This window comes from Corapipo altera, unplaced genomic scaffold, assembly GCF_003945725.1.
Source record: "Corapipo altera isolate COAL_440 unplaced genomic scaffold, ASM394572v1 146, whole genome shotgun sequence".
Lineage (NCBI taxonomy): Eukaryota > Metazoa > Chordata > Aves > Passeriformes > Pipridae > Corapipo > Corapipo altera.
Window position 1 is genome coordinate 1,495,435 of NW_020884981.1, and position 13,197 is coordinate 1,508,631.

At 51.3% G+C, this 13,197-nt stretch overlaps 1 protein-coding gene across 2 annotated transcripts; it reads right to left on the reverse strand.

Annotated features, from left to right (window-relative positions):
* Window positions 1–6,542: 6,542 nt before the first annotated feature.
* Window positions 6,543–12,992, reverse strand: LOC113957925 (galanin receptor type 2-like). 2 transcript variants are annotated; one of them, XM_027665799.1, is made up of 3 exons: window positions 12,921–12,992; window positions 8,772–9,171; window positions 6,543–7,570 (listed from the first exon to the last, which is right to left on the reverse strand). In XM_027665799.1, exons 2-3 carry the CDS (start codon window positions 9,143–9,145, stop codon window positions 6,832–6,834), a joined length of 1,113 nt encoding a protein of 370 aa, XP_027521600.1. In that variant the 5' UTR covers window positions 9,146–9,171; window positions 12,921–12,992; the 3' UTR covers window positions 6,543–6,831. The 2 variants fall into 2 exon arrangements, with proteins under 2 accessions (XP_027521600.1, XP_027521599.1); XM_027665798.1 differs by lacking the exon at window positions 12,921–12,992 and having other exon boundaries at window positions 8,772–10,241.
* Window positions 12,993–13,197: the final 205 nt, after the last annotated feature.

Here is a 13,197-nt window from a genome sequence, read left to right on the forward strand (position 1 = left end):
GGGCAAAACCCCCAGTGGCAGTGCTGTGTCCCGAGGACAACCAAAACTCAATCCCCAGGTTCAGGTGAGCTCCCAGTGCTCCCCTCAGAGTGGGGTGACTCCTGGCTCTGCCATGGCTCATTGCTGGGGCTGGGGTTGAAATGGGTGCTGTGCTCATCTCTCTGGGTGAATGGGTACATCTCAGGGCATTACTGTTCACCCTGGGTGACAACGCAGTCATCCTGTCCAGCAAGGTATATCCAGATGACAAAGAAGCTTGAGAAAATTGCTCATTCTCGTGCACATCAGGAAGAAATGAGTTCTGTCAAGTTATTCACCACTGAAAGACAACTGTGAATAACCTGACAAAGGCAGTCTCCTTTCCAGCATTTCTGGGTGCCACTGGTGCTCTCCAGAAAGCAGCAACTGCAGAGCCTGTTGGGAGCCCAGTGTGCACTCTGCTGGGAAGGATGTGATGTTCTGTTTGGATCTCTCAAATTTACAGGACAGTGTACTCTGTGATTTAAACTTTATTTCATGAGCTCATTCAGAAATACAGCAAAATTGGAGCACTGACTGAGTGAACAATCACAGGGGGTGACTGACAGGCATTGCCAGTGACTGCCTCTGCCATCGAGGGCATATACTTACCCTAGGGCTTTCCTGATATGCTGCTGAGAGGGACTGCTGTGGGATGGTGCCTGGGGCCAGGCATTCACCTCTGCTGCTCCTGCCATGTTTCAGGTGGTAGGGCTCTGATTAGCTCCTGCTGATCACAACCCTTGTCCTGAGCCCCTGGGTGGGTGCCAACCCTTAATTCAGCTTAAGGAGGTAGCTGGGAATTGGGACTGTTGTGCTCATCAGCCTGGCATGCCTTGCAGCAATGAGCTATGGTTCTCAGGGCAGGACATGTGGGTGCTTCGAGATCCACTTCCATCTCTTTCCCCTGCTGCTGGCTTCCTCAGAACAGTCAGTACCGTCCTTGCCTGGAGAATAAGTCTTATCTCCCTTGGAGAGCTGCTAAACTCCCTGTGGGGGACAGGAATCTTCCAGAAATTATGTGCTAAAGAGTGCCAGAGCCTTTCTTTAGTAGGCTCCCTGCTTGTTCCTACGACTAGCACATGTCCTTTGCCTCCCAAGTGCTGCTGTGGCCCTTCCCTTCTGGCTCAGGGGCAAAGAACAACTCTGCTCTTGAAATCACTCCTACACCTTCATGTTAAGCAAAATATGCCTTGGGACTGGAAGGGACTTCACTTGACCACTTCTGCTGCTGTGCTGTGCTGTGCTGGAGGGACCTGTGCTGATGCTGCCTTGTGCCACATGCAGGCACCTGTAGTTTTGGAGTGGTTTTGGAGTGGTTTTCTCTGGTTTTGGGAGCCCCACTGTTAGCCTCTGGAGTGGCGATTCAGGCTTGACTGAGTTATGCACCACTACATTCTGTGTGTTCTTGTGCCTGCATGTCCTCACTATCAGAGCCCTGCCTGATGTGCTGCTGTGCCTGGACTCTTGGCTGAGTCCTCTGCTGCCCAGAGATTGAATGGCTGTGGCTGAGATTTATCTGCTGAACCCTAATGTGTTACCTGAAGATTTCTCTTGGATATATTCTGCTGTTCATGGTTTTTTTTCTTAGTTTTAATTGAATGTATTCAGATGAAATGCGGTGACTTTCCACCACAGTTGCATTTATTTCCTTTCTCTCCCTCTCTCTCCCTTCCCCACCTCTTCCTTCCTCACCTTAAAAGACCTTGCCAGAATATAACTCCTAGCTCTTCCTAGTGTAGAGAAGGCTGCCTGCTATGGAGGGAGAAGGTGAGTAAAGGTTCTTCCAGCATGGAATGGGAGAGACTCCTGCATCTCAAGGGTCACTGGTAGAAGATGCTCTGTAACTGGTGTCTGGTGCCTGGTTGGCAGTGGGTGAGGTCCTTGGACAAGAAGATTTAAGACAGAATGTCCTTTTGTACTGGATGTAGAAAATTATTATTTTGACTGACTGCATAAGCCAAGGACAGGACCCATATGTGACTGGACAGATGCTGTGGCATTGTAAAGAAAAAGTGTAATGCCTGTTTGATGAGTATCATTAAAATCTCATGGCAGGATGGAGAGAGGCAGTACAAGCAAAAGCCTAAAAAATAATCTGTGAGGGAAGATTGATTGAACTGGAGTTTTTCTTCTTCTGTCCTCCTCATTCTTTTGAGGCTGAAGTCCTCACGTAGGGCAGTCATTGCTGCAGTGATGCAGCAATAGCTTTTCTCCCCCTTCTGTCAGTGAGATGAAGTCCAGGGGCTTTGGTTTGCTGACAAACAGATTAGGCACTAAAAAAAAAAAAAAAGTGATGGAAGAGCTGGAGGGGCTCTTTGTAGGAAGGTTTTAAGAACAACTGTCAGTGGCCCAGGCAAGTGGGGCCAACAGGGTTTTGCTCCCTGTGGTTCCGACTGCAGCTCAGGTACACTAAGCCACCTGCCGGTCAAGCCCTGTTATAATCATCCTGGTTGTGTTTCCCCTTGAGATACCATGCACAGGGGCTGCCCTTTGTGCCAGGCCTTTGCTGGCACTTCCCTGTGGTTTTGGCCAGGCATCTAGTTTGATTTCTATCAGGATTCCCAGAACAGAGGTGCTTCTTGGAGCTCTGTTCCCTTGATGTTCTGCCTCATCTTGCTCTCTGTCATCTTTAGAAAGAAAAACAAAAACAGGTGAAAACCAGTCAGCAAACAGCCATACATAAAGTGACTCATGGCCTGTTCTTCACCATTAGGTACAGCATTTTAAATCTTAGAGCTGGTTATTCTCCTGGTTTATTCCCTTCGTAACGAATTTCTGTCCCTTTTTGTCTCTAATGGCTATTAACGTTTTTTTTACGTTTCCTTTTTCTGAGCATGCTCATGATTGAGCTGCTGCAGTTCAAGTGTGAATTAACCCAAGTGTGCAAGGTGGGTGCTAGGACACCATTAGCACTCACCACTGAGTGTTGTACAGATTCCGCATTACTATGGTCACCTTTCTGAACATCCTTTTCTGTTGGGAACTGAACTGTGATTGTGAAAAACCTTAGTTCTTTGGGAGAGGAATGTTCTCGTAGAGTACTTGTGTGACAGAAGGATAATTCTCCCTCTGCTAATGTGGGAATGACACGGGAGAACCAAAGATGTGGTCCAAACACCCCCTGAAAGGTGGTGATCTGAGACACTTGGACCAGACCAGGAAGTGTCATCCGGGCAGCAGAGTCAAGTTCTGGGACTTGACTGATTGGTTTGATCCTTCAAACCAAAGAGAGAGACATGTAGGCAGAGAGAGAGAACCGATGAATGCATGGGCAGTTATGGTGGCTGCCCTGGGCTGGGAGTCCTGGCTGGAGGTGGTGGAGGCTGTGCTGGGCAGGTTTGGCAGAGCTGAGGATGTTTCTCTGCAATTTCAGGTTGCTGGTCTTCTGACCCCAGAAGTTCTAGCGCAGAGGCACTTTGAGGAGTGGATTTTATTCTAAGAGAAAAACCTCTCTGCTGACGAAAGTTCCTCAAACTTCCACTAGGCTCTGTGTATTTTTCATTCCTTAAAAAAAACCCCACTGAATGACCAGAAAAGAAGTAGAAACTAACTTTATAGTTGGAAAACCAAGATGAATCTGCACAGGAATGAGCACAACTATGCACAGATATCCCCAGCTGCAGACAGACTAGCACAGATAAGAGGGGGCACCTTTGCTGGCACCTTCAAATCCTGATTTGTAACTTTGATTTTAGCACTTGATGCTTGGAACTGCCCTTTCACAGTTCTGCCTGTCCTACTTGCTGGCTACTCTGACCTGAGGTTTCCTAGTCATCCCTGCTGTGCCCAGGACAGGTCTCTCCAGTTGCTGCCGCCCGGACCCCTGGGACCTGCAGCTCCATGTGGGATTCGCCCCATAGTTGGCACTCAGACGCAGCCCCTGATCGCTCTGGTGGCTCAGGATGGGACCTCATTCTGCTTGTGAGTGACTTGTTATGTAGAGAGAGACTTTGAGCCACAGGGGCCAGCAGGACTTAAGTCTTTGCATGGAATGCCCTGAGAAAGGAAGCATCTCCTTCCTCTTTTGAATCAGTGTCTGATTCGGTTCTGGTTGCTGAGCCAACAGATAAGTGCCTGCCTGCTGGTAATCAAACCTGCCATTACGGAGCTCACCTTACTGCAGTCACTCCAAACATGGGGGTGGAATTTGGGGGTACTCTGTGAAATAGGTGATTGCAGAGCGCTGGCATCAAATTTGAGGATAAAAAGCTTCCCAGCTGCCCCTCTGCATCCCTGCTTGCCCCTGCGAGTGTCCCTTCCCTGGTACAGAGGAGCTGAAGCAGCTGGTTTTCTCCAGGGAGAGCAGGTACATCAGGAATAGAGGAATGGCAGCCACTCAGTAGGTGCAAAAACACTGGTAAGCCCAGCACTAAGCCTCTGTCACAGGAGCTGTGGGTGATACCTACATAACATTTGTGGGTTTCCACACCTATTAAAATCTTTGCATTTGGACATAGTTGCTTGTGTGGTTCTCATTAGCAAGACAACAGAAGCAAGCAAGCCATGCACCAAGGCACCTGGGGCACCTCTTGCTTGTAATTTCCAGAGCTTCCTGAGAAAACTGTGCGTAACCAAGGGTTAATTTGGTGGGAACAAATGCAGTTACTTTAGATGGAACTCTTCCATTCAAATCCCATTTGAAAAGTCTCTCCTGGTCTGAGCACATCAGGAACTCTTCTTGTGCTGCAAGCTGAATTTTCATCGGTTTGGAGAGCATTTCTGTGTTTAAGAAGACTTAGGTACTATTTCCTGATGCACCTTCTCCATCTTGCTGCCATCTCTTTTGAAATGCTTACTCTTGATCTTTGCACACAAACGTGGATTTTATTCTGAGAGGAAAAGCTTCTCCTCTGTTTGAGCATGTGCAGATGAAGGTCTACTGTTTTTATGCAGGGTGAGTAGAGGCTCTATGCTTCCCAGGCAGGGATGATACCCCAGGCCCCAACTCCATCCATCCCACTTTGTCTCTTCCCATCAACTCCCAGGTAACTTCCAGCTCTAGCTTGACAGCAACGTGTCTGAAATTGCCCTTAGCAGTTTAACTCAGTGTGCTGGCCTCAGGGTTGACCCAGATAACAGGCTTAGGTGAATGAGGTTGAGGGACACAATGTTCTCCTCTCGGGGATGCAGTGATGGAGTGAATCCCACAGGAGAATAAATTCAGATAATTCCCTGGAAAATCTGCAGTCACCTTCCTACAGACAGCAAAAAATCTAAAATGCCTTTCAGCATTGGTCTTTCATCTACAGCTGTTTGTGCCTTTGCCAGCAGGACCAATGAGCAATGGCAGATGCATCCCCGTTTGGTAAGTTCTTGCTTGGTGACTCCGTCACAGAAAATTCTTTTTCTGTTTTTTGTTTTGTTTTGTTTTCCCAGGGGAAGAGTTTGAGTAAGAAAGCCCTAGCAGTAACTACAGCTTTGCTAAAGACCACAGCTATCAATCTGATCCAAGCAGAGAAAAATCAAGCTTGGTTCCTTAAGGGTGAAGGTGAGGCAGAGAAGGTGTTTGCTGATGAGCTGGAGCAGATGGAGACTGTATGGCTGGCTGCAGAAGTATGGTTACCTGCACAAGCATGGTAGCTGCAGAACTTCACTAACAGTAATGAAAAATGGGATGCAGAGGGCTTCTGCTGGAATTGTTTCCTAGAAAACTCATACCTATTCATGACCCCAGAGCCTGAACTAGAAACAGCAATCCTTGGTGACCAGCCAGGGGAGGACTGCCTGCTGTGCATGAGTGACATTGGTCTTGACACAGGCACCACACGATGATGCCACACAGGACAACTATCAGGAGCCTCAGAGAGCCCCATCTCCTGCCAAGGCCCTTTACAGCCCACCAGACTGCTCAAAATGGAAGGGAAGGGGAAGCTCCTGTTTCGTTAATAGGGGCTCAGTGGGACTAGGGGACCAGCCTTAGGCAGCAGCTGCCTTCCCCTTCTCCTGAGCCTGAGGTTTCCTCTGCTGCGTTTGCTCCTGAGCTGAGTCTGGCAGCATCAATGCACCCCAGGTTACCAATGCAGGCCCCACTATTGCCTGGATGAGGGAAGTGCATTTATTTGCTCTGGGTTAGAAAGATGTCTCTAGTAAAGCAGCAACATCCCTTCCCTCACAGAGAGCCCCTGGCCTGCCCCACATCCCAGAGGAGGACTCAGTCACTGAGAGCAGTGCACCAGCACCAAAGCCATCCCTGCAGCCATCCACAGGCTGTGCCAGGTGCTTCCCACACCACCTTTGGACTGCCCTTCTCCCTTGCCATTCCTGCTGTGGGAACCAGTCTGGCCACATGGGGCTGTAGGAGGCAGAAGGGACTCCGTGTTTGGCACTGTTTTAAATCTGGCCACTTGTGTCTTTTCTCTGAACATTTTAATGAGAAAGCTTTCCTGGAGGGAGATGATTTTAAAGCAGAGGAAGAGCAAAATGCACACAGTTAAAACAACATGAGTTTCTCCCCTGAGCCTTGACTCCATCTTGAACTGCTCCCCTTGTGCACAGGACCCAGTTCAGTGGGGCCATGGAGCAGTGGAATTCTGCTGGATGAGAGCCCAGACAGGAGCTGGAACTTTAATCCTTGGAATCCAGGCGGTTTGAGGATCAGGGTGAGCCTGGGTCAATTCCCTTCCTCGCATTCAGCATCTGGTGGGGAGATGGCTCAAGAGAACTGTTGGTGCATCGAATGGGAAGGAACGACAAGGGCAGAAGCAGTGTTCAGCAGTTTCTGGCTTGCCTTTCCAGCATCCCCTCTCACCCAGTGGGAAAGAGTGGCTTGAAGTTGGTGACAGAGCTGAGCTGGCAAATGGAGTTTGGCCGCTAAGAAATATGAAGGGGCTTGGAGGAACCAGAAGGGACTGCCACGGAAGCTGGGTCCATCTCATGCCTATTAATCTCCTTCTGCGTCTGGGACACTTCAGTGGAAGCTGCCCCAAATCCAGGCACAATGTGGGCAACATGCACCACACGTACCTTATTGTGGTGCTTTTTTCTCAAGAGACAGCTGAAAACCTTCTTGAAGCCCTTGCGGAAGTGCTTGGAGACTAGGGCATAGACGATGGGGTTGAGGCAGGAGTTGGCATAGGCCATGCAGTGGGAGAGCAGGCGGAAGGCATAGGTGGCCTGGTTGAAGGGGAAGTCTCCATAGAGGTATCGGAGGATGACTACGTGGTAGGGCAGCCAGCACAGGCAGAAAAGGATGGTTACAATGATGACCATCTTGGTTACCTTCCACTTGGCCTTCCTGGACTCTGATATGTCCTCCAGAGGGTCCACTGCTGTCCACAGGTACTTGATGGTTCTGGTGTAGGAGAGGCTGATGATGAGCACTGGGATGATGTAGCCGAAGGCAAACGTGCTGGTGTCCATGACCTTGCGTCTCCACTCCTCCCAGCCAGGCATGCAAATGTAGCTGGACTCCCACTCAATCAGGACGTAGTAGCTTAGGTAGGGCCCAGCAAAGACCACAGAGAGGCCCCAGATCACAGCCATGGCTGCCACAGCACTGTGGGGGGTCCGCAGCTCCCGGGAGCGCAGCGGATAACGGATAGCCAGGTATCTGGGCAGAAGAGAAAAGCAACCAGCACTGAGGTTTCAGCCAAGCTCTGCCTGGTCACATAAATTCCTGAGACAAGAGAGTGACCCTATATGTTATCTTACACTCTCTTTGACATACAGTCCTGGGTAAAGCAGCTTTTCTCTTTCTAGCAAGGATGCCTCTCTTTCTGGCCACAGCTGGCTCCCTGCTCCAGGTATGGTAGGGTGGGTTATGTCCCTGAGCTTGAGCACAGAGATGTTTCTGTGGAGACGAGGCAGATATCCACTGCTCAGCAGAATCTATCCAGCAGAAGGAGGTCTGAACTGAAGATTTAAGGCCCGGGGTAACTTCACTGGGTGATGGGCTGAAGTTTCCTTCTGCCTGCAGGGCTGTGGACCTCTCATTGCAGAGGGCTGTCTGGCCCTGTCTCTTCTTGGTACCTTGGAAGCAAGCTCAGGGAGCAAGGTGGGCTGGGATGTGTTCCCTAGTGGTCAGGGCTGGAGCTTATCCCAGTGGGGACCTCTTCTTCAACCTGGCCCAGAAGCGTGGGCCTAGTCAGAAGGGTAGCTGGCACAGTTGCCTTACAGAGCCCTTAGGAACAATGCAGGTGACACCAGTCAGGGACCAGCATGTCCTAGGTGACCTCCAAGAAGGGACTGGGCTTGTGGTGCGGGTGTCTTTCTGGGCAGAATGCAGAAGGGCTGGGGGCAGGGCGGGGGCAGGAATTGCTTGGTGATGAGTTTTTTGCTGGGTTGGCAGTCCCTGAGAAATGAGAGGTGTTTACTGCAGGACTGGGGTCTCTCCTGCCTATTTATGTGGCTCCTGTTGTGGTGCCCTGTTGACCTTGCTACTGCACAGGATGCTTTTCTGAAATGGTGGCTCAGGGACAGCTGTTACCCTGTAAGTAGCATCTCTAATGCAGAGCTAGTGACTCTCTGTGAGAGTCTGGGGCACAGTGGGGAGCCGAGCTTGGGTCTCAAGTGCTCTAACCGTGGGGAGATCTTTCCTGCAGAAAGATCTGCACTTGAGAGAGATGGAAATGCTTCTTGCAAGTCATTAGGGCAAAGGAGACACAACTGGTCCCCAAACTACCTTTGGCATGCATTGATACCACTGGGGCTTGAATTGTCTGCCTAGTGGTGGTGGGCTATGCTCTTCCCATGCCCTCTGCCCACTCAGACTGCTTTCCTTCCCCAACCCAAAGGCACCTGTAGATTATTACCTGTCCACAGAGACAGCAGCCAGAGTAAAGCTGCTAGCATACATGGTGAGGTAGATGAAGAAATGGACAGCCTTGCAGATGAAGGAGCCAAAGATCCATCCCTCAAGGGAGTAGATGGTGGCCTGGAAGGGCACGCAGAAGACGATGAAGAAGAAGTCGGCCAGGCTGAGGTTGAGGATGAAGAGGTTGGTAGTATTGTGGCCCCTCTGCCCATTGCGCAGCAGCACAGCCAACACCAGGCTATTGCCCACTGTGCCCAGGAGGAAGATGAGGGAGAAGACCACAGGGACAATAACCCTGGCAGGGCTGAACTGGTAATTGTCAGAGGAGTTCCAGTACCCAGCCAAGTTCATGAAGTCCTCGTGCTCTGTCATTCTGTGTTGTTGTGAGACGCAGGAGCCTGGCATAAGACAGGGAAAGATGTGAGAGACTGGAGAAATATTGCCTAGCCTGTAAGTTTGGCTAGTGGGCCCACTGGATCACTGGAGACACAGAGCCCTGTTCCCAGCTTTGTGACCCACATCCTTTGTTGCAGATTCCTCTGGACACTGCTGCCTGAAGGACAGGTAGTCTTGGTTGGGGGCAAGAGGTGTCCTGCTTCCCCATTCTGTCCTTGAAATGAAACCACAGCCCATGTTCAGATGCTGCCTTGGACTGATGATGCTGGCGGTGAGGTTTAGGGGAGAGAAGAGGATGGCATCTGTCCCCAGCTTTCTCCTCTGTGGGAGAATGGAGCCAGGATCTCTGCCTCCCAGCTGGTCCAGCTGACGGCAGGAGGGGTGTGATGTTCTTTCCACCAGTGGGGCTTCAGCTCCAAACCTGTGGTCTGGACAAGCCAAGATGTTGCTCCCCCACTACTGACATGCAGATTTGTATCCCTCTCCTGCTCTCAGCTCTTTTGGTACCTGCTCTTAGAATAAACTTCACATACTAGGCATGGAGCTGGAAATGCTTTTGGCAGTGACAGCTACTTCGCAGCTCCTATGTTGTGCCCAGGTGGAGACTTTCTGAAGACAGCTCTAATGGGACTCCTCCTTCTTTGGTTTGAGTGACCCAGATACATATTTCCTTTCTGTGTTTCACAGGGCAGCTCTCCCAAGTGCTTGGGCTTTTCATATCATTCCCCTGCCCCCAAAATAAGCATTTGGGCTGCAAGCAGAAGGCAAAGTTGTGTCTGGAAGACCTAGATTTTCTGTCACAGGTATAGAAATCTGTCTGCATATTTCTGAATTTTGAAGCTGAGCAAATATTCCATACACAGCTTCTCTTGAATAAAACATGGCCTGGGTTCTCCCCCCCTGTGCAGTGTTTGTAGGGATGTGCTGTGGTTAGCAGAGTATGGCCCAAGGCCACCATGAGTGTGGAGATTGCAGAGACTGTGCAAGAACCAAGCCTGTAGCTTGTGCGCTCTTTCAGGCTTGGGAATTAGCGAACGCTCCTCAGGGAGCACCAGCAGTGCCAGTGCCTGAAGGAGGAACACTGTAAGGAGGCCATTCCCACAGGATGATGTCCATGAATGCACAAGCCAAAACATCATAAAGCCTCAGAGGCTTTTTACTGCTGTCTGGGGGCTGGTTCTACTCCCTGGAACCCAAAAGGTCACTGCCCCTCATTTGTGACCATTGGATTGCTCTGATTGCCCCGACCCATCCTGAAACAGAGGGGGTTTCACAGGGATGACCTCAAGTTATGCTGAATGCGAATTTGCCTTGTGGCAGATGCAGCACACAAATTTTATGTCTGGCTTAGACTCTACTGTTTTATAGTAATCTAGAGCTCCATGAATGCTGCCTATGTGGCAGAGGGATGAGCTTTCCTCTGGAAAGCTGGGATGGGCAGTACTGAAGTGCATACTACTTATTTTTCTAGATCTTCCTCAGTGTATGGACAAAACAAATTCCAATGGCAGTGTCAGGTACTCACCTAAGAGAAGAGTACCCCTCACAGTATGGATGTGTGGGAAGCAGGAGAGCTTACACAGGGCCTGGAAGGACCAGGAAAGATAGATGTATGGGAGCCTGCCAGAGGGTCTGGTGCAAGACACTGGTTCAGGACCTTGGTCTCCTATGCTGCTTAACTCCTCTGGGACCAGGGAGCTTCCCTGTGTGCAGGGAAGAGCAATTCAGAGTGCCACTGGTGTTTCATTCTTACATCTAGTTGATTGCACTGGCTTAGGCTGTGCTTGGGATGATGTGCCATGCAAGGCTGTGGCACTGAGATCCTTTTTCCATGAGGCTGTGAAAGGTATTAGCAAAGCTGAAGAAGAGCTGACAGCTAGAAACAAGCATTGTCTTATTATCTACCCAGACAGTGTCTGTGTTGCCTGGTAGAGTCTCTGGCTGCTTCACTCTGCATTCCCCTCCATCCTTCTCATTCCCAAGCTCACCCTCTTTCTTTGCTCTGTCTCTTGCAAGGTAGATGAACTGCTAGTCAGCCCTTCTCAAAGACTGCTCTAAAGAGAACAAAATGACAGGGAAATACCAGCACCCTCACTTGCAAATTAAGGAAGGCAACAACTGCAAGGAAGACACCCCTCCCTGGCGCAACCTGCAGTGCCATCACTTTGAAGTAATAGCACATCACATAGCCTGGTTGCAGTCCAAATTTGATACCCCTTGATGTTTAAGTGAGCAGTTCATCCTTTACTTGGAGAAACTGTTTATGTCTGTCAGGGAGCCATTTCTGTTGTCATTCACCCCTCCGCTCTAAGCTTATTTCTTGAGCCTGTAGGAATGGGAGTTCAGGAAGATTTGTGAATTCTTTTGGGGGACAATCAGTGGCCAGGAGCAAAGTGCCAGCTGGGATGTGGTGGTAGGATGGTAGTTGTACCATTGCCACAGCATTGAGGTTCTCCCTGGTTGCTCGTGGCTCATGGGTAAGGGTCGTGAAGGCAAAATAGTGCTTCAGTCCCCTTTTACGGATAGGACTTGAGAGGGAACTCATTGATGCATCAGAGAAACAAATCTCTGCTGGGTTAGCTCTGATTCATCCCCCTGTGCACAGTCCTGCCTGCAGACAGGACAGTGATAGAACAGACACGGAGCGAGAGCAAGGTCTCTGAAATGACATACATGAACTGTGACACTGGTGCTGGGGCACTGAGATGCTAAGAGAGTCATACAGAGCATTTCTGGCAGAGTGGGATGTCACCAGGTCCCTATTTAGGATCTTCTTGGGAAACTGCCACTCTGTTGTCCCTAAGAAGCATTTTGCAACCTTCTCATATGTCAATGCTCCAGAGTTTCACTTGGTAATGAATAGCCTTGAGGAGCAGCGAGAGGGACAACCGCTCTGAGAGGAAGGATGATGCAGAGCATGGGCAGCCAGGTTGCTCTCCCACATCTGCTGCTCAGGGCTAGCGGGGGCAAAGGCGATATGATGGAGAAAGTAATATTCCCAGGGATGAGAACCCAATCAGTGGCAAAGTTGGGACTCAAGAGACCTGATTTTTCTAATGAGGATTTGGTAGGGAATTGTTTGGGAGAATGGTTCCCAATACCAGCTGGTGGGGTTAACAAAAAGTCCAACACAGATGAAGGCAGGCAGCATGTCATGCCAGGGAAGCTGTGAGCCAGCACAGCCAACTCCTGCGGCCAGGGAAGGTCAAGAAAGGCAGGAGGAGGCAGTGTAAGGGGACAGATAGCAGTGTCGGGAGGGACAGCAGAGACTGTTGATACGGACAGATAGGAGCAACGAAAAGGACGGGGAGCAGGCAGCCTGCACTCTGCTGCAGTGGGAACTCCCCGGGCTGGCTCTGCTGCTGTCCTGGCTGAGGGTGCCTCCACTCCCCCTTCGTGCAGCACAGCTGCCTCATTCACTCTTCAGGGCCACAGGGCAGAGCCTCCGAGCTGCTCCGGGAGCCCAAACTGCCCGCCAGCACCTTCCAGGCAGACCACCTCCCACGCTGTGCCCAACCCGGGCAGTGGCGGGCGGCCCGAGCACTGTTTTGTCCCGCGGCGGGCACGGATGTTTGTGCCCCGGGGGGCTGCCCTGGCCCCGGAGCCGCTCCCCGCGCCGCCCGTCCCGTCCCGTCCCGCCCCGCTAGAGATAACCTTGTGCGGGGTCCCCAGCTCAGCCTTGTGCGGGGTCCCCAGCGCCCCGCTCCGCTCCCGGACAGACCCCGCTCCCCCCGCGCCGGCGGGACCCCACCTGGGCCGAGGGCAGCTCTCCCTGCTGCTGCCGGTCCCACCTCAGCCCCTGTTGCCAGTGCCGCTGCCGGTGCCCGGTGCCAGTGCCGCTCGGGCAGAGCCTGGGGCCAGCGGCGGCTCCGCCCTGGCCCCGCGCCCCCGCTTCCGCACTCGCTTTCACACTCACACGCACACGCGCTCCAACACCTGCACCCCGCAACACCCGCCTCCCGCACTCAGATCGCGCCCAGAACACGCCAGTGCCCCCGAGCTCACACTCAGAGCATCCACCGGCACGC